The sequence below is a fragment of the Amblyraja radiata genome, chromosome 8 (assembly GCF_010909765.2).
Source record: "Amblyraja radiata isolate CabotCenter1 chromosome 8, sAmbRad1.1.pri, whole genome shotgun sequence".
NCBI lineage: Eukaryota > Metazoa > Chordata > Chondrichthyes > Rajiformes > Rajidae > Amblyraja > Amblyraja radiata.
Window position 1 is genome coordinate 56,427,359 of NC_045963.1, and position 21,074 is coordinate 56,448,432.

At 41.5% G+C, this 21,074-nt stretch overlaps 1 protein-coding gene across 2 annotated transcripts in view; it reads right to left on the reverse strand.

Annotated features, from left to right (window-relative positions):
• Positions 1-20,742, reverse strand: part of nrbp1 (nuclear receptor binding protein 1) — a 96,010-nt gene extending 75,268 nt beyond the window's left edge. Inside the window, exons 1-2 of one of the 2 annotated variants that reach the window (XM_033025962.1) lie at positions 20,260-20,742; positions 249-371 (exon numbers count right to left, since the gene is read on the reverse strand). In XM_033025962.1, coding sequence (XP_032881853.1) covers positions 249-371; positions 20,260-20,427 — 291 coding nt within the window. In that variant the 5' untranslated portion in view covers positions 20,428-20,742. The remainder of the gene's footprint in view (positions 1-248; positions 372-20,259) is intronic. The other variant, XM_033025961.1, reaches the window with a different exon arrangement.
• Positions 20,743-21,074: the final 332 nt, after the last annotated feature.

The window sequence follows — 21,074 nt, forward strand, 5'->3', positions numbered from 1 at the left end:
AAGGATCAACATAAATTTGATTTCTTCTCAGCATAGGGAATATAGTGGAGGGAAGGCATATTAAAAATAAATCGCTCAAATTCTTGAATGGTGCTGTCAAGGAACAGTTGAAATAGCATACTTCTTATAAGGAAATAAAATATTTGTAATCATCTTATCATTTTAATTATTATGACTTGAAAATACAAAGTCAACCAAATAAAAGTTATTAATAGCTCGTATCAAATAATCTAAAACTTTATTTTCACCTCTTGTAGTTTGAAATTTTTTCGTTCTGAGAACTGGACTTCATTCCATACAACTTCCACTCCCTCTTCAGTGTCCATTGCCAAATATGCACTGTCAATTCCAGGGACATTCCGTTGGTTCACCTAGAATAAGTTCAAAATGTAGATCAGTAAATTAGCTTTTACAACTGTCAATTCAAAGCACACGCAAGTTTGACTCGCAGTTGGCAAAACTTTGATCCTGACACCACATACAGCATTGCAGAACTCGAGTATCTAATCCAGTCCAGTCACTAATGAAGATCTGTTTTTGAAAGTGCCATTTTGAAGACAAGACATCAAAAGGAAAAAAGCACTTTCAGAGGCTTTTTTTTGTAAATTGAAGATTGAGGTAGTGTTAAAGGGCAAACCTTTCAAATTCATGCTAACAATCTCATGTTTGATATTTTTCTTCCCTTTTCCTGCCAAGTAAACTACAAAGATAGAAAGCACCAAACATTTGGTTACTAACTGATGTAAAAGATCAGTTATTTCCTTGAAGGTAGACAAAAAATGCTGGGGAAACACAGCGGGTGAGGCAGCATCTATGGAGCGAAGGAAATAGGGGACGTATCGGGTCGAGACCCTTCTTCAGACTCTACCTCGCTCCATAGATGCTGCCTCACCCGCTGAGTTTCTACAGCAATTTTGTCTACTTTCGATTTTCCAGCATCTGCAGTTCCTTCTTAAACAAGTTATTTCCTTGATATCACTATCAATTGTCAACTCCTCTGTACAGTAAGCAATTTGGTATCAGCTTCATTAACTTTGCAAATGAAAGAAACACTAACTTTGAATTTAAAGAACAAGATTTTGCAGCACGTTTAATTAAAATATAGTTAGCCAGAATCTTTCATAAAAGCGAATTGATTGGGAAATGACAGCTCCAAGGCTGACCAAAATAATAAGAATAGCAAATAAATCAGAATTATCTATATCAATTTTATTATGGTATGCATTCTTGCACCAAAAAACTTTTCATGTTCTGCTTTCAAGATTCTCATATTCAGCATCATTAACTGTAACTCATATCCTTCTTGGAGGTAGATCACAATTTCACTTGCCTGAAATGTGATTTAACTTCAGAAATTCTTCTGCTTGCCCATCACTGCAAATCTTTTAAAATCTTTTCTGGTGAATTTGGTAAGGAACTGTAACTATTAAAAAAAATAGAATGACAATGAATCACCAAGAATATAGATTGGATTGTTTTACTGGGAACAGGCCTCATATAAAGCGATACTGCTTTTCAACTGGACATGCTCTGTAAGAAAATATATTTGTCAACATGTTGAGAGAAATGTCAAAGTAAATCAGATAGACAACTTTAGTAAGCTGCTATAAAGGTAAATTAATTATTCTTGAGGCTAGTTTTATATTATGATACAATAATGTCAATTAGATCTCCGACTGTAGTAAAACTAATTGAATCAAGAGCTGTTGGAAAGTGGAAATAACATTAAATTAAACGTAGAATGCCTACTGTACAACTACATATACATTTGATGTCAAGTAGGTTACTCCCTACATTAATCCAAATATTGCATATGCTGAAAAAGTGAAATTATTTTCAGCATTTAAAAAAAAATTCAGGTCAAACAACACCGGTGAAGAATGAAAAAATGAAAAACAGTGTTCTGCCTCAATGACCATCATCCATTGGCACTGCAATGAAGTGCTTAAAAATGTTGATTATGGTGCGAATCAACTCCTGCCTCAGAAAAGAATTGGATCCACTTCAATTTTCCCATCGCCACAACAGGTCAACAGTAAATGCTATATCACAAACTCTCCACTCTGCTCTGGACGCCTACATAACAAGAGCATACTGCTTGGTGTTTGATGCGAAAAACTCTTTGAAACTCATCACCAAGCTCCAAGTAGCTCGCTTTGTAACGGGAACCTTAACTCCCTCATTGGCAGATCTTAATCAGTGCAGGCCAATAACATCTTCTCAATGACCATCAACTTAGGTGCATTTCATATTGTGAGCATATTGCCATGCTTTAGTCCCTTGACACCCATGGCTGTGTTTAAGTCGAGCTACAATGCCATTTATAAATTCATTGATGACACCACTGTGATTGGCTGTGGTGCGGAGTCAGCATACATGCAAGAAATAAAGCACTAAGTGATTCCGCAACAGCACCCGCTCACTCAAGATCAACAAAACTAAGAAACTAATCGTTTACCTCAGAAAGTGTCGTTGGGAGACCACATGCCAGTTTTCAATGGTGGGTCCAAGGTGGATCATGTTAGCAGTTCCATGCTTCTGGGCATTAACATCTCGGATGCCCTATCCTAGCCAGCACCTATATTTCATTCAAATCCGCTTTCTTGATGATTTACATTTTTAGGCCTACATCACCCAGAAACATCTCAAAATACCATTGCACAGCGGTAGCATCTATACATTTCCTTTGAAAAAGGACATTCTGCACAGCCTTTTCCTCTTTCACCCTATTGACTTCCTCATTTTGTAAAATCTTGTAATAGCACTAGTTTCTATGTGATAATTTTAATTAAGCATCTGAACATTCCCATTAAGCACTGCTCTTCCAAATCTTGTCCTCCATTTCAACACGTAATAGTTTTAAATAAAACCTTGTTTAGAAATTTTAGAAAATAGAAATCTCTTCCATCTTTCTATCCTCTACTACAATCAGTCTGAAGGGTCCAGACACAAAATATCGCATATCCATGCCCTCAAGACATGCTGGTTGGCCCGCTGAGTTACTCCAGATAGAAGTCTTTTTTTTTCAGAAGTAGAGAACCAGGTTTGCTGAAGTGTTTAATTATTGAATATTGTTTATGGTATTTAGATTTTGGTTTCTAAACACCCATTACCTAGAGGTCCTGTGTATAGTTCATTATGAATCTCTAGCACAATGAAATGTCAAACATGTGATATGCTCAAGTTTGACACGCTTATCAATTGTGGCCCTTGCCCTTTTTATCATCTGCATGTTATTTACCTGTACTGCAAAACATGCCAAACAGTTTTCATTATATCTTGGTACATGAAGCAATAATAAACCAACACTATTTTCTTCACAACCCTCAACTTTCAACCTAGAATCTTGTCTAACTGCTCAATGATTCAGCATTCACAGCTCTCTAGGCCCAGAGTATAGAATTTCAAACAATAATGACCTTTAAAATTGATCAAATGTTCATCTGTATCTTAAACTACATCTTAATTCTTGATTTCACCCTTTCCTTGACCTTCCCAATAAGAATCAGCTTTGGATTTCCACAAACCCTTGAATAAAGAATAAACATCCAGCTTCTACAATCAGAATCAATAAGACAATTTGGTGTTCATTTTCACTAAAATCTGCCATGTCAATTAATTATGATAAAAAACAATTTTATTTTTTTTAAATGTTTTTGTCCTCCAACTACACATCTAGAACATATTCCAGAGGGTGATTTGAATCAACAAAATCGTCTGGAAAAACTAGAGAGGAGATAGGCAAGAGTGGAAAGATTATGGCAAGAGCTAGCAAGTGATAGGTGGGTCTGGGTAAGAAGGAGTGATCAGCAGATGTTGTCACATGGAGGACAGAAGAGTGAAGGTAGTTACAGAGGCTGAGAGGTAATTAGTAGAGATGAAGGGTTGCAGATTGTAGAATGTAATAGAAAGGAAGAGTGGAATAAGGGAGGGATGTGCGTAAATGGGAACAATGGGAAGAGGGGATGGGGATCCAGTGGAAAGAATATGGGGTGATAGGAAGATGGGGCATGTGTGGAAGGTGAAATTGGGTAATAAGAGATTGGATGGAGGTTTGGAAAGAAGGGCATTTGGTGAAAGGATCTGTGTAGATCACAAGAGAGAAAAATGGACAGAGGGAGATATCTAAGATTGGAGAATTCATTATTCATGTCGTTGAGTTGTAGGCTATGTAGGCAGAATACGAGGTGCTGTTCTTTTAGTTTGCAGTTGGCAATGGAGGAAGCACACGGCAGACAGGTTAGTGTGGGAATGGGTAGAGAAATTAAATGGGTTATAACTTGGAGCTCCAGATGGTCACTGCGGATGGAGTATAGGTGCTCAGTAAAGCGTTGCCTAGTCTGGAGACCACATCAAGAGCATGGAATGCCATAAAAGAGATTGGAGGTGTATGTGAATCTTTATCTCGTCTGAAAAGGTCGTTTATGTATCTGGATGAAGGTGAGGGAGACCGTGTAGGAACAGGTGACACCACCTATGTTTGCAGGACAAAAGTACTTGGAGAGCGAAGGTAAATGGTGAACGAACCAAGGTGTCAGAGTGTGCAGAGAGGGGAAGATGACTGATGGTGACATTACATTAAAGCTGGTGGAAATATCAAAGAACGGTGTGTTCGATGCAGAGGTTCCTGCAATGGAAGTTAAGGATGAAGAGAGGTCTGTTCCTGTTCCTTCTTGATGGAGGCAGTGTGTGGGTAGAAGTGCAGGAAATGGAGGAGATACAGGTAAGGACTCCAATAACCATTGCAGGAGATAGCAAAGTTTTCTGAAAAAGGACAATATTTCAGATGTTCTGGAATGGAAAGCTTCATCTCAGAGTTGGAGACACTGAGAAAAAAAATGACATCCTTACAAGAGACAGGGGAGTTAGTTTATATATCTGTGAAAATAAGTGGGTTTGTAGCAAGTGGATAATTTGTCTCTTACAATTTAGACAGATATCAGGAAAAGGAGATGTTGGTAATAGTCCACGTGAATTTGAGGGCAGGGTGGAAGTTGGTGGTGAAGTTAATGAAATTAGTTTCATACAGGTACAGGAGGCAGCATCAATGCAGGCATCAATGCAGAGAATCCATTGGCAGTTGCGCCAGAGTAGGTTTGGCACAAAAACATTTAGATAGGTACATGAAATGAAAAGTAGAGGGACATGGTACAAATGCAGACAAATGGAACGAGTTTAGGTGGGGCATCTTGGTTGGCATGGGCAAGTTGAGCTGAAGGTTTTTCTGTGCTACGATTCTATGACTCAAAGACTCCAAAAGGCAGGCATAGCTAGGGACTATGTCAGTGCCCATGACCACACCGTTGATTTGTAAAAAGTTAGAGGAATCAAAAGGGAAGTTGTTCAGGGCAAGGATAAGTTTTGCCTGGCAGAAGAGAGTACAAGTATGGAGAAAGTGACTCATTAACCCATAAATTACTGTTTCAGTATGTGAAGGTATAGATACGTAAACCTGTTCCTCATCACCAGCTAGGTAATGAAGTCTATGACAGATATCTAGACAATGGCTATGGACTCTCCTATAATTAGCTGCAGGAAATGTTTATTCATTCAGCAGTCATCGTCATGATTCTAAAAAGTTGGAATGAGACGAGAGGTGGTGTCGACATCAAATAGACAGAAAAGGAACTGTCAAAAGACCAGGGGATGAGTGCCATCAGTTCTTCATTGAGTTAGGCAATGGAATACAAATGTCTGAAATTCTCCAGCATTTACATATGCCATCTGAACTTGTCAAGCTCAACCCATTCAGGAGCATGTCAATTCACTTCCAATCAAGTAAAATGCCGTGTGCACCACCTAAGCAAGTATAGATATACATGACTAAAAAAAGAAACAACACCATGTGTTTCTATTGTCGATTAAAAAAAGTTAAAGTTTTAAAGCTTCGGAATTTCAGAGAGATTTAATCAATAAGGATGGGATTTTTATACCCAATTTCTCACTGAATGACTTGCCCAATTGCAGACATGATACAATGGTACCATCCAACTTCAACATGTAAAGAAAGGCACGTGAGGTGGAGAACTGGGTAGTAAACACGTCAGGTACTTCAGGTAAAAGGAATATTTTCCCTATATCAGTCAATCTATTCTACTCAAATTAAGGTTTTAGTGTCAATATCAATTGCCCCCAAGGTGGTGGTATTGATGTGTTTTGTTAAAATATTACAATCTGTACAGTAAATCTAAAATGATCCAGAAATCTTGAATAAACAAATTAGAGATAGCTGGGAGGAAAGCTAAAAAAAAGACACAAAGACAAAGACTAAATTTAAAACTGCTATGACAGTTTAAAATATGTGCTGCTTAGCAACCAACAGATAAGGACGTTTTCCAAAGACAGGGCAGCTGCAGGGAACAGTTTGTTACAGAGAATGCGGGAACAACAATATCAAGACAGACTAATCAGAGGATTTGATCCCAAGGGAGACAAAACTTTTCTAGAATAATTTATTGTAAGGTAAATTTATATATTAACGTATATTTTAGAAGTAATTTTCAAAAAACAGTTGAGGATCGAACAGCAATCTGGGAAACAATGGCGTCCGAAACTTAACTTCAAGGCAAAATATCGAGCTCAGGACTGGCAAGATATAGATATTCACAGAACTCAAACATTATAAACTGCTATTATGCATACTTTCTATCCAGCAAGGGACATGGGTAATATGGTCAAAATTCTACTGAAACTGCAATTTTTTTCTCTTCCCTCAGACGCAGCAGGACCTAATGAGTATTTCCAGCATTTTCTATTTTTGTGTTATGACTTCAATATCTACAGTTTTCTTTTCTTTTCACCGCCTCAATGTTAGTGTGCATTAACTTTGGACAAGTAAAACTAGTAATGCTTTATCACTAATCACCAGACCCCACCGTTCCTCTCCCCTGCCTTTACCCATACTAAATGTAATCTCTCAGAAGTATTTCCAGGTAACTTTCCAGGGTAACATATCAACAGCAGAGACCATGTGCAAGCCTAAGGATCAGCAAAACAACAGAAGATGTTCTTGACAGTGCCATGGCAGGCAATATGCAAAGTCATCTGTGCCTGAGCCCAATCAATCAAACATACGAGCTCACAAGAGCAAATATGCTACAATTGCCTGCAAACCTGTCTGTTTATATTAGTGTTCATGTCACTGCTACAAAGCCTTTTATCCACTTATATTACTCAAGATGTAATTCGATCAGGCCTGTATGACACTGTCATGCCAAGACAACACTCACTGCTCAATATGAAGTTCACTACTAGAAATGTCAGGCTCCCCAAAAAACAGATCTGAATGTGGAAATATCACAGCCCCAAAAAATAACTTTAGATTATTGTCACGTATGATATATGGTGAAAAGCTTTGTTTTGCATCCTGTTCAATCAAATCAGATAATACTATCTATGAATACAATCAAACCAAACATACAATAGGTAGGCGAAGAGAAAGATACAGATTGCACAATATAGTTTTCAGCATTGTAACACATCAATTCTAGAGACCCAATATCCATAATGAGGTGGGAGGCGAATCGGTCAGTGCCCGAGCATATGGGATAAACCACCCAGAAATATGATAATAGAGGTGAAGCTGTTCCCAAGTCTGATGGTGTGCACTTTCAAGCTTCTGTATCTTCATCCCAATGGGAACAGGGAGAAGGAATGACTGGGGTGTGAAGGGTCTTTGATTATGCTGGCTGATTTCCCTGAGGCAATGTAAAATGTAGATTGAATCTGGTCCTTGTGATGGACTGAGCTATATCCACAACTCTCTGCAATTTCATGTGATCTTGGAAAGAGCTATTCCAAAACCAAGCTATGATGAAACCAGAAAGCATGCTTTCTCTGGCGCATTTGTAAAGGTTTGTAAGTCATTGAAGATGTGTCAAATTTAATCAGTCTCCTGAGGAAGTAGGTGTTGATGTTCCTTCTTGTTTGTCGCTTTAATGTGGTTGGTCCATGACAGATTGCTGTAATATTTACAGCAAGGATTACACATTTTGCCATTGTTAATGAATGACAAGAGATGGCCAACTCAAAGAACAAGAAAAATTGGAGGAATATTGCTTTACTGAGTGGGTTTTCTGTCCAGAATGATCTTGACTGACTCTGCAGGATGTGGATATCCCGTTGAACCATATTTCACCCCAATCCAAAATGCCCCAATCCTGCTGAGCTCAAGGAGAACACTAATTCTCATTTTGGAAACAAAACATCTACATACGTGGGAAGAAAACTGAACCTCATGGGCAACTAACCACAGAGCAGGATAATCTTCCAGAAACTTATTATTAGCAAGGAGCGAATAAAACTCCAGCATTGTTTTCCTACCAAAATGCAAGTCAGACGAAGATACAAAACCTCACATGCCAGAATTAGAATAGTTCACCATAAAAGCAGATCACAAGATGAACACATTATCCATGTCTTGAGAACTAACAATGACTGCTGAACTAGTAAAGCCTAATCCCCATCTAACTAATCCCAGAACAACAGAAAACAGTGTCACAAGTATCTAAACTGTGTAAATTATTATAGCGATCACACTTCTACAACTCTGGTATTAATACAGATAATAGATAACATTTAAACCAGGTACATTGCATTTGTATAGATCCCCATTTGTCAACCAAAATGGGGAATTATTTAGGAGCACAAAAAACTCCTAAGGAGTTCAAGTACTGGAAACATGAAACAAAGGCAGCACACTACATCAGGTAACACCCATGGGCAGAGAAAAGGTCAATAATTCTGGTCAGGAACAATTCATCACAACTGGACAGGTCTGAATGGTCTCGACCCGAAACGTCACCCTTTCCTTCTCTCCAGAGATGCTGCCTGTCCCGCTGTTACTCCAGCATTTGGTGTCTACCTTGGACAGGTAAAAGCATCTATTGAGTGGGAGATGTGGAGAGAATTCTAGGAATTTCCATCACAGGATGCACAAAATTGTCAAACTAATAATTACTTAAAAAGCAAAAGAAAATAATGAATGAACATGGCTACTTAACATAAATAATATTAACCATCGAAGAAGCCAGACACCAATTAATTTTCTGAATCCTCTCTGGTCATAAAACCCAAACCCCTTCCAAAATGAGTGCCAAGTATTAGTCAAATATTAATTTTATCATGCACTAATGAAATAAAATGAACACAATTGAAAATAAGTTGACAACAAGAAATTGCAGATGCTGGAATATTGAGCAAAAAGGTACTGGAGGAACTCAGCCGATCGGGCATCAATTGTGGAGGGAATGGACAGATGGTGTTTTGGGCCCAGACCATTCTTCAGACTTAAGAAAAGTGCCAACATAAATCTTCTGTCCATTCCCTCCACAATTGCTGCCTGACCCACTGAGCTCCTCCATCACTTTGCTTTTTACCCCCAAAGGGGAAATAAATAACATGGAGACATTTGTTTTTTGTTTTTTTTTTAAAAGAGATTCAAGAGAGCTTTTTGGGAGGGCAAAGCAAAATAAAAGGCTCATTTAGGGATCTGAATTACAAATGCTGCATATTCACACCAAGTCAGTCAAATTCCAAAATGGAATGCCAAACCTTAGCCTGGAATGTACAGGATTTGATTTTGAAATATTTCTATCATTCCCATGAGAGAACTTGAAGTCCAATCTACATATTAAATACTGCCATATTCATATAAATCAGGAACCAAAATAAGCCACTTCGCTACTCTAGCCTACCTAAACAAGGAGCTCTTCTATTGCTCGTTGAAAACACGATAGGCACTTTAGAATTGAGGCCATTTTACAGCAGATTATGGCAACCAAGTTAGCAATTTTACTGATAAGCATTTGCTTAAATATATTTGTCTGCTCGTTGAATTAAGGCCTTCAAATCCGAAAAATATATATTTCCAAGCACCTCCAAGATTTCCCTATTAAACAAGAGCTGGGGTTACCTTTAAACATGACTACTTGACGCAAAAAGACTTCCTTCTGCATTGTGCCCAGCATAGTGCAAAGCAAACTAAATATCCCCCACAATTCTTTTGACAAAACATCCACTTACTGCATCAGCTCCAAGAATGCTAATATTCCTTTATCGCTTAAACAAATAAAATGTAGCTGAGATAACCCTTTAGTCTTAGATAAAACATTCGGAAATGGAAATATTTATTGAAAATGATGTGCATTTCAGCAAACCAAATATTTTTTACCATTCCTTGCATTGGATAGTTGAGTTATTCTGACACTATGATGTTCATTTGTTAAGGTTGTTGTCCATAATTACCCTGCTCAACACCTCTTCAACATGTTTGAGGCAAAGCAACAATGGTTCTTTACCATGTGGATCCCAAAATGCACATGAATAGCTATGGATTACATTATTCTCTTCCAAGAATAAACAAACGTCTATTTGTCCAATTTTATTTCTGAAAAATTGAATCAATTTTTTTAAACTGAGATTCAAAGTTTCTCTAATACATTCCATACCCTATGATGAAAGAGACTGATGCAATATGCTTAAGTTTAAGTTCACATTTATTGTCACATGCACCAATTAAGGTACAGAGATATTTGAGTTATCATACAGCCATACAAGTAAAAAGATCACAATACATTATAGAGTTTAACATAAACATCACAGCGGAATCAGCATTCCTCACTGTGATGGAAGGCAATAAGTCAATCTTCCTGCTTTGTTCATCCGTGGTTGGGGCCTTGAACCCTCCGCAGTCGCCGCTACGGACAAGCCAGGCACGTGCCGTCAGGGTAGGCACTGCCTATCATGACTAAAATTATAAAAGGTAATATAAATAGTAAAGGCATGGGAGAATTATGCCTATCTAAGATATCGATCTCTTAGGTAGGCATCATTCTCCGTGCCTTTCATCCGCCGCACTTGTAACTCTTGAAGGTCTGTGCAGCCCACGTGCCGTCAGCGCTTTTTCAAGCCATCAACTTCAAGCGGGGCTGAAGGCAGCTGAAATTCTGCCTTTGCTGCACTGCGCAGGTGCAGCAGTCTACTGCGCATGCGCAGCGCTAGTTTCTTGGCGGGGTTTTCAAATATGGATTGTCATTATTTTAAGTGCATCTTAGGAAACAAAGAGAGAAGAATGGAGTTCATGCATCGATAATGTGGTAAGTACATTTCTTGGTGCTTTACGTTTTTAAATACCGTATTTTCCAGGGTGTGGGGGAGAGTTCCTTTCACAGCGTTTGGGGAGTCTGGCCCGGGGTAAAGTTGGGGGGAGGGCAGGAATGTTGTGAAGGAGGGGGTCGGGATCATGCCACTGGCGATGCTCCTTGCACGGAGGCGTGCAATGCCACCGCATTGAGGACAGGGGGTGAGAAGCAGCTCGGGTGGCTGTGAGCGACCGCCGGGCCGGACAGCGGAACCAGCCGCCACCTCAGCGCCTTCTGCCGGTCCTCGCTCACCTCTGGCAGCTCTCTGTCTAAAAACCTCTCTCCTGCCGCTCGCTGGCCTCACTCATGTCAGCCGCTTCCCGCAAATCCTTAAATTCCGACAGCGCGATTGAGGTTATATGGCTGTGGGAATTTAAGGATTTACGGGATGCGGCTGGCATGAGCGAAGTCGGCGAGCAGCAGGCGAGAGGTGTTCAGATGGAGAGCAATGCCAGAGGTGAGCGGGCCAGCAGAAGCCGCGGAAGTGGCAGCCAGTTCTACTGTCGAGTCCCGGCGGCCGATCACAGCCACCCGAGCTGCTTCTATCCCCGGCTACAATGCGGTGGCTCCGCGCCCGAAGCAGCGGTGAGTGAGTTACTGGCATTATCCCCGACCTCCTACTTCTCAACACTCCTGCCCTCCCCGCAACTTTACCCCGGCACAGACTCTCCACACGCTGTGAAAGGAACTCTGCCCCCAATTGGTCCCTTGAACAAGTGTTGTCATTCAATTAGATGACAACTGATTCAACTTTTCCCTGCAGATTAGGCTAGAACAAATGCAGATTAGGCTAGGAAAATCGAAGTATCATCTACAGAATTGCTTACACGCATAATATAATTAGTCTTAATGGCAATGCAGCACAAAATAGAGTTTTGGCGTCAATCCTACTTGCAAGAGAAACATGGAGTGAAATGCAGAGCATGAGCAATAATTGCTATTGTATAAGTAATAAAAGATTGGCCAAGGACAGAATCAAGTTGACAGTGAAGCCTGTTCAAAAAAAAGTCCATCTAGGTTCAAGTACAGAGAATGAGTAGGTTGTGCTAAATTGAATATCGTAGGATGCATTACAAGTGAAAGAGTGAAAATTGGCTGCAAATACTTGCTAACAAAATAGTGGTGCAATCTGGATGCACGTGCCTCAAAACATTCCTGTCACCGTTATATTTTATATAAAGACAAAATGGTAATATGCCAATGACTTACTCCATATACAGGAGTTTCTTCTCAGCCATTAGGGCTGTAAACTCCTATCTCACCAGGGACTAACTTACTGTACCAATTTACTGTTGTGTGCTGTTTTTTTTCTCTTTTTTTTTCTCCCACAAATATATAATTACTGATTCAGTTCCATTCTGTTTTGTAGTTTTTCGCACAATCCACAAGCATTGCCACATTTCATTTTACCGCACATCTCGTGCGCGACGAATAAACTTGACTTGACACCTATGACTACACGACCTTCAAGTTTTCCGACGATATCACTATTGTTAGCTGGATCAATAACAATGATGTGACTCAGTATTGAAAATAGATTGAGAACCTTGGGTTATGCTGTCAGATCAACCTAGTGTTTAATGTCTGCAAGAGTTGGTTACGGCCTGAAGGGAGGGGGGCGGGGTAAAAGGTAAGAGGTTCAAAAGTATTTACTTTCATTAATAATAATAATACATTTTATTTATGGGCGCCTTTCAAGAGTCTCAAGGACACCTTACAAAAATTGAGCATGTATAGGAAAAACATGTAAGGGGAATGAAATAAATAGTAGAGACATGACTAGTACACAAAGTAAAGACAGAATTCAATACAAAACACAGCATGAGGCAATTAATGCACAGATGAAAAGGGACGGGGACGTGGGGCTAAGGATAGGCAGAGGTGAAGAGATGGGTCTTGAGGCGGGACTGGAAGATGGGGAGGGACACGGAATTGCGGATCAGTTGGGGGAGGGAGTTCCAGAGCCTGGGAGCTGCCCTGGAGAAGGCTCTGTCCCCAAAACTGCGGAGGTTGGACTTGTGGATGGAGAGGAGACCAGCTGATGTGGATCTGAGGGACCGTGAGGGTTGGTAGGGGGAGAGGAGGTCAATGAGATATGTGGGGGCCAGATGGTGGAGGGCTTTGTAGGTGAGGACCAGGATTTTGTAGGTGATCCGGTGGGAGACGGGAAGCCAGTGAAGTTTTTTGAGGACTGGAGTGATGTGATGCCAGGATTTGGTGTGGGTGATGAGTCGGGCGGCTGCGTTCTGGACCAGTTGGAGTCGGGAAGAATTAGTGATTGGGAAGAAGCAGGTAGTCCAAGAGGGTTCTCTCAAACTTTTACAAATATGTTAACTTAAGTATTCTGATGGGATACATCTCCACCTGATATGGCAACTGCTCTGTTCTTTAGTGCCCAAGCTTGCTGGAAGTATTGTTATGGTTACTTGCCTGCCATATCAGCTATTTATTTTTCTCTCTTCTACATTCTTAGAAAAGAGCTTGAAAGTCCATACATTCAAATGCAAGAACTGCTTCTTTCCCACTGTTATTAGACTCCTGAACCAATTATCCCTCGCTCTCAATTCCCCGATGGGCAGCCTACTTACTCATACTACCTTACTCGCTTATACCATCATAATTTTTGTACTACAATTTATGAACTATTCTGCCATTGTTGTATTTTAATGATTTATTTATCTTTACTATATGAAGACAATTTACCTTGAACTTCATGTGAACAAGGAATTTCATGGCATTCGACAATAAACAATTGAATCTTTAGTAAGATTAGTGTGAAAATTATTTGGGGGTTTGGAATACAATCAAGTTTAGTCAGCAGTCATAGAAGTAAACATGAAGTAAAGCTTTAAGGGGAATAATCCAATTGAGCGGAAGTATCGTATACCAAGCCAGAGTTGTGTTTTGAGTATACATTGTCTCTTGGTGAGCAAATATGTTGGGAAGTATCTAATGTGGTTTGGTCTTTGCTCCTGTAGGGGGCGCCCCGGGTAAGGGAGATGGCAGCCCTGCCGGCAGTATGTTTGTTTTTTCGTCCTTTTTGTTATTTTTAGCATTGTTTAAAGTTTGTTTTAATGTTCTTCTGTTTGTTTTATGTGGGGGGAGGGGGGGTTCGGGGGAAACGGAAACTTTTTTTTCAGGTCCTTACCTTCCCGGAGATGTGATCATTTTTCGGATCACATTCTCCGCGCTCTGCGGCCTACCATCGCTGGAGCCGCCTCGGACTTTCGTGAGCCCCACGCGGACTTACCATCAGAGCAGATCCCTTGCCTGGGATCGCTCCCACCACGGCCTGCGGACTTACCATCAAGGGCTCACAGTCTCGGGAGAGGCTAGTCGGGACCTCCAACGCCACAGAAGTTTCTTCTAGCACCGACACAAGGTTTGGTCGCCCGGCGCGGGGGAGCTGACAACCCCCCGATGTGGGAGCTGAACGCCTCGACATGGAGGCCCCGAACGCCGCCGGCTACGGGACTCAAGACCGTCCCGTCAACGGGGGGCTCGAGGCCCCAGACCAAGGAAGAACAACAAGGGAAGGACTTTATTTTCGCCTTCCATCACAGTGAGGAATGTGTAGGAGTCACTGTGATGGATGTTTATGTTAAAATGTGTTTTTTTGAGTCTTTTTAAATTGTATGACTGACCGGGCCAATTGGTGTATGTGACAATAAATGAACTTATGAACTGTACCCTGCTGTTACTATGCATATCAAATCAATGCTCTTGGGATGAGTAAGAATTCACTTCACAGGCAATTTGCTTCAAAAAGGAGATCTGACTTCTGCCACCAAGATGTATGGGGCAACGCCAGCATAATGAAGGGACGCATCATGGTAGAACTTTGTTTATCTGCTCAAAACAGACATAAAAGGGCTTTCAACTTCTCTGGTAGTGATGTGGTGTTGCCAGATATTGCCCCAGAATTTGGCTTGCAGCTTGTGATGGTATTCGGGTCCTAGCATACTCACACTATCTGCTGGATTGAATTGAGCCTCAAGCTTGTTTTCAAGTTCTCTTTTGGCATTCCTGAAAGCCTTATGGAGATCATATTTGGCCTTTTTGGAGTACTATTTCCAACCTTCATTAAACCCTCTGACCTGGACTTTAGCAGAGTGAATCTCCCTGTTCAACCGTCTTACCCTTCTCTCTTCAATATCCTTAGTGTCCTATAGCACTACCTGACCATAAGTGTTTAAACCATACAGATTAATTACCATACCAAGTAAAACTATTGGCCTTAGGCCTTCCCATTAACTAAATATTGATGTAATTGAGCAGCTGGATTCATACTCAAGAGCTAGAATTTAGTTAAATGGATACTTAAAGTCCAAAATTCAGCTTGCGTGATTCGGGAAACAAACATCTTTAGTAAGTCTCCCTGCAGGTAAGAGGAAAATTAAAATGTAAACAAGCCAGCGGAATTTTTTTAAATTCTATAACACGAGGTGCAGTTTAGATCAAAAAACATTAGCTCTCCTTCTCTTTCAACCCAGGAGATTAGCTGCCCTATCATATGTATATAAACAATTTCAAATAGATGTGCAACATTCAGAAGGCTTGCACTACAGTTAAAGAACACAGACCAATTTGTTACAGGCTATTGCCCTCAATCTATAGGTGTGCTCCCTAGTGTTGGCTCCTATGATGCCCACAAACTACAGGCTCCCGAACCCTCAATGTGTCAAATGCAAAATAAATATCTTGCTTGGAGATTAAGGTCCAAAATGTCCCTCACATCCTTTTTCAAGTTTGCAAGTTCCTGCCCAAGAATCAATGGACACGAAAAAATAAACTTTGCATCTGCAGCATGATCATATTTATTTACCTCTTCATCTCCTCAATCAACCCAATTCGTGTCAGACATCCACAACTCATTAGAAATAGCTGGAATACACCGATTTGCACAACAACCATATCTTTACGCAGAGAAAGAGTGATAAGAAAAACAGATTACAACTTCTCCCATGCCAACTCCTTTAGTGCTGTTTGTGCATTCATTTTACAGCAAGTATTAAATTGTAAAATGGAGGACTTGAATTGAGAAAATACAAAAACTGATTTGAATCCTTTATCTTCACCAGGTTTTGATTTACTCATATGTAAACATTGATGATATAAAATTTTGATTTTCTAAATTTTGTTATATCCTGATTCATATCCTGCACATGACAAACATACAATACATTTCCCACTAAATTGCTCATACGTAGATTTACAACTATCTTCTGTTATATAATTCCATGACTGGTTTCTCCTGTTAAGTTCCTGTTCCAACGCCAGCGAACAGGAGTGCTTCTTACTCTGTCATGTCAACTGTAGATATTTTCCTCCTCAACATTCTTATCCTGTCAAATCTCTAGCACGTTTTACATCCATCAGTTCCTATGATACTTCCTTTGCAACTAAACAGGCCCTTTAGCTCTGGAATTCTCTTCCTTTCACTCAACGTAATCCAGTTCTTAAACCCTCTCTCTTCTTACAACTTTGTTAGGTAAGCACAGATATGGGAATAAGTAGCCTTTCATGTTGCACATGGCACTGAAACCATAATGGACAATAGGTGCAGGAGTAGGCCATTTGGCCCTTCGAGCAAGCATCGCCATTCAATGTGATCATGGCTGATCATCACCAATCAGTACCCCGTTCCTGCCTTCTCCCCATATCCCCTGACTCCACTATTTTTAAGAGCCCTATCTAGCTCTCTCTTGAAAGCATCCAGAGAACCTGCCCCTCTGAGGCAGAGAATTCCACAGACTCACCACTCTCTGTGAGAAAAAGTGTTTCCTCGTCTCCGTTCTAAATGGCCTACTCCTTATTCTTAAACTGTGGCCCCTGGTTCTGGACTCCCCCAACATCGGGAACATGTTTCCTGCCTCTAGCGTGTCTAAGCCCTTAACAATCTTATATGTTTCAATGAGATCCCCTCTCATCCTTCTAAACTCTAGAGTGTACAAGCCCAGCCGCTCCATTCTCTCAGCATATGACAGTCCCGCCATCCCGGGAATTAGCCTTGTAAACCTACGCTGCACTCCCTCAATAGCAAGAATGTCCTTCCTCAAATTAGGGGACCAAAACTGCACACAATACTCCAGGTGTGGTCTCACTAGGGCTCTGTACAACTGCAGAAGGACCTCTTTGCTCCTATATTCGATTCCTCTTGTTATAAAGGCCAACATGCCATTCACTTTCTTCACTGCCTGCTGTACCTGCATGCTTACTTTCATAGACTGATGTACAAGGACCCCCAGATCCGTTATACTTTGCCTTTTCCCAACTTGATGCCATTTAGATAGTAATCTGCCTTCCTGTTTTTGCTACCAAAGAGGATAACCTCACATTTATCCACATTAAACTTCATCTGCCATGCATCTGCCCACCCCCCCTAAACTGTCCAAGTCACCCTGCATTCTCAGAGCATCCTCCTCACAGTTCACACTGCCACCCAGCATTATGTCATCTGCAAATTTGCTAATGTTACTTTGAATCCCTTCATCCAAACCATTGATGTATATTGTAAATAGCTGCTGTCCCAGCACCGAGCCTTGCGGTACCCCACTAGTCACTACCTGCCATTCTGAAAGGGACCCGTTAATCCCTACTCTTTGTTTCCTGTCTGCCAACCATTTCTCTATCCATGTCAGCACTCTACCCCCAAGTCCAGGTACACTACATCCACTGGCTCTCCCTTGTCCATTTTCCTAGTTACATCTTCAAAAAGTTCCAGAAGATTAGTCAAGCATGATTTCCCCTTCTTAAATCCATGCTGACTCGGACCGATCCTGTTACTGGCTATCTCATCTTTTATAATTTACTCCAGCATCTTCCCCACCACCGATGTCAGGCTAACTGGTCTATAATTCCCCGTTTTCTCTCTCCCGCCTTTCTTAAAAAATGGGATAACATCAGCTACCCTCCAATCCACAGGAACTGATCCCGAGTCTATAGAACATTGGAAAATTATCACCATGCATCCACAATTTCTAGAGCCACTTCCTTACGTACCCTGGGATGCAGACCATCAGGCCCTGGGGATTTATCAGCCTTCAGTCCCATCAGTCTATCCCACACCATTTCCTGCCTAATGTGGATTTCCTTCAGTTCCTCTGGTCACTACTATATCAGGAAGATTGTTTGTGTCCTCCTTAGTGAAGACAGATCCAAAGTACCTGTTCAACTCATCTGCCATTTCCTTGTTCCCCATAATAAATTCACCTTATTCAGTCTTCAAGGGTCCAACTTTGGTCTTAACTAATTTTTTCCTCTTCAGATACCTAAAGAAGCTTTTACTATCCTGCTTTATATTCTTGGCTAGCTTACCTTCGACCTCATCTTTTCTCCCCGTATTGTCTTTTTGGTTATCTTCCGTTGTTCTTTAAACATTACCCAATCCTCTTGCTTCCTGCTCATCTTTGCTACGTTGTACTTATTCGCTTTAATTTTTATACTGTCCCTGACATCCCTCGTCAGCCATGGCCGTCCCTTTCTCCCCTTGGAATCTTTCTTCCTCCTAGGAATGAACTGATCCTGCACCTTACGTATTATTCCTAGAAACACCTGCCATTTTTGTTCCACTGTCATCCTTGCTAGTGTATCTTTCCAGTCAACTTTGGCCAGCTCCTCCCTCATGGCCCCATAGTCCCCTTTATTCAACTGCAACACTGACACCTCCGATCTACTCTTCTCCCTTTCCAATTGTAGATTAAACCTGACCATGTTATGGTCACTGCCTCCTAATGGCTCATTAACCTCGAGGTCCTTTATCAAATCCGGTTAATTACATAATACTAAATCCAGAATTGCCTTCTCCCTAGTAGGCTCCAATACAAGCCGTTCAAAGAATCCATCACGAAGGCACTCTCCAAAGTCCCTTTCTTGGGGTCCAGTACTGGAGAACCTGATTTTCCCAGTCTACCTGCATGTTGAAATCTCCCATCTCAATCACAGCATTACATTTGCTACATACCAATTTTAACTTTAATGGAGGAATGAAAATCTTTGTAGCTAAATGAATGTTGAGGACCAAGAGATCGGTCAGCAAAAAAGTAGAAGAGCCAAATCTGCAAAAGACTTTCAACAACAGGTTAATGATAAAGTGACAACTAATGTTACAAATGTAAAGGGAAGCAGTCCATGTGATAAAGATGTGCGGTCTGAAACTTAGTCCGGATTCAGATATAAACATATTATTTTTTTATTATTTCTAACTTAGCAAAAAGTAGGCTGTTGATAGGATTGTCATTTAGTGGTATGCAAAACAATTCTGAATTTTATCCAATGAAATTGACAGATTTAGGGAGTTTTTTTTGTTGCCAAAACTATCGAGAGACCTGAGCTTTAATTGAAATATCATTTTGCACACTAATTGAACTAGACAAGTTGAAAATCATGAGTATATTTTGCACCTATCCTTACCCATAACTGTCTCTTGTCAACAAAACAAAACCACAATAGGATTACAAACAATAGGTTACACAGCAAATCTGTCTCCAATATTCCAAACTATGTTGTTCTGACGAGTGAGAACTTTAGGATTAAAAAAGGCAAAGAACAAATTGTTGGAGGAACTTTGTCAGGCAGCATCTGAAGAGGGAAATGGACAAACGAAGTTTCGGGTCGGGACCTTTCTTCAGACCCGACTCGAAACGTCGTCTGTTCATTTCCCACCATAGTTGCTGCCTCACCCGTTAAAGTCCGACAGCACTTATGTTTTTTTGTTCAGTATTCGCAATCTCTTGTCATAAAAAGATCGGCAGCCCTTTTAAAAAACGGGACGACACTAGATCGCAATCTCAATGGACTAATCATATAAAAAAAACAGCACCGGGGGCTTAGTGTTTTTACAGTGAATTGAAATGTAGTGGAATAGGAAGCAGCAGCTACCAAGGCTCAATTCTTGCGGGGATTGCCCGAAAAGTCAAGAACTTCCACAGACAATTGACATCAACTTGCCCTTGTTTTACTTCGTGAGCCTTGCGCATAGCTGGAATGTGAAGGTTCGTCAAAATGTGTCTCGACTGGGGCATTGAAGGCTCCTTGGGCAAATGGAAAGATTTAAAAGGGGGCCTGGCGTGCTTGGTGATGAGTGTGGGGGTAGGTTTGTTTCCTTCACGGGTCTCACCTCCTCCCGTCGCTTCTGCCAGCGGCCACACGGACTCTCCTCCAGGATCTCACTCTCGTCTTCGCTCTCCTCCTCCTCCTCGTCGTCCACCTCGGCCGTCGTATTCATTGCCTCGGCTGCCTTGTCGGCGGCTGCAGCTACCGCTACCGCCTTTTCGCCTTCCGACATCACCTCGTCGTCTCCCGAGCGCAGCGCCTCTCCCCCTTCCACTCCTAACCGCTTCCGAAAGGAGCCCAGCGGCGGCCTTGCTATTCGGACACCGGCTCTAGGGTAAGCGGAGAAAAAGAGACTTCGGTGAGCGTTACGCACGCCCTGCTTTCGCGGAGTGATGAACTAAAGCTGTGGAGTCGTCCGTCGCGCCGCCAAGTCTGGTCGGGCCGTTCCTCTCAGCACGTTAATGGCGACCGCACCATCAACTCCATTCGTTCAGACGCTCAAGCCGCCCCGCTCACTTCCCCCGGGCGTCTGACGTTCTGATGATTGACAGTTGAGCAGGCCAATCGGCGTCGGGTAGTCTCCGTCTGGAGGCGGGACGGTGATGGCCGTGGCCAGTGACGTCACGGCCAAGGAGCTTCTCCCAACGGTTATGTCACGCGCACGGTCTGAGCCAGCCCGATGACGCAAGGGGGGAGGGGGCGGGGCGGTACGTTTTTATTGACGGACGCAAATAGAGGAACAGAGCCTCATGTTTCGCCCTGCTAACACAGTGATGCAGCGCCAGGGACCCGGGTTCGATCCTGATCACGGCTTGTCAGTACGGAGCTAGTACGTTCTCCCACCGTGCTCCGGTTTCCTCCCACACAAACCTACAGGTG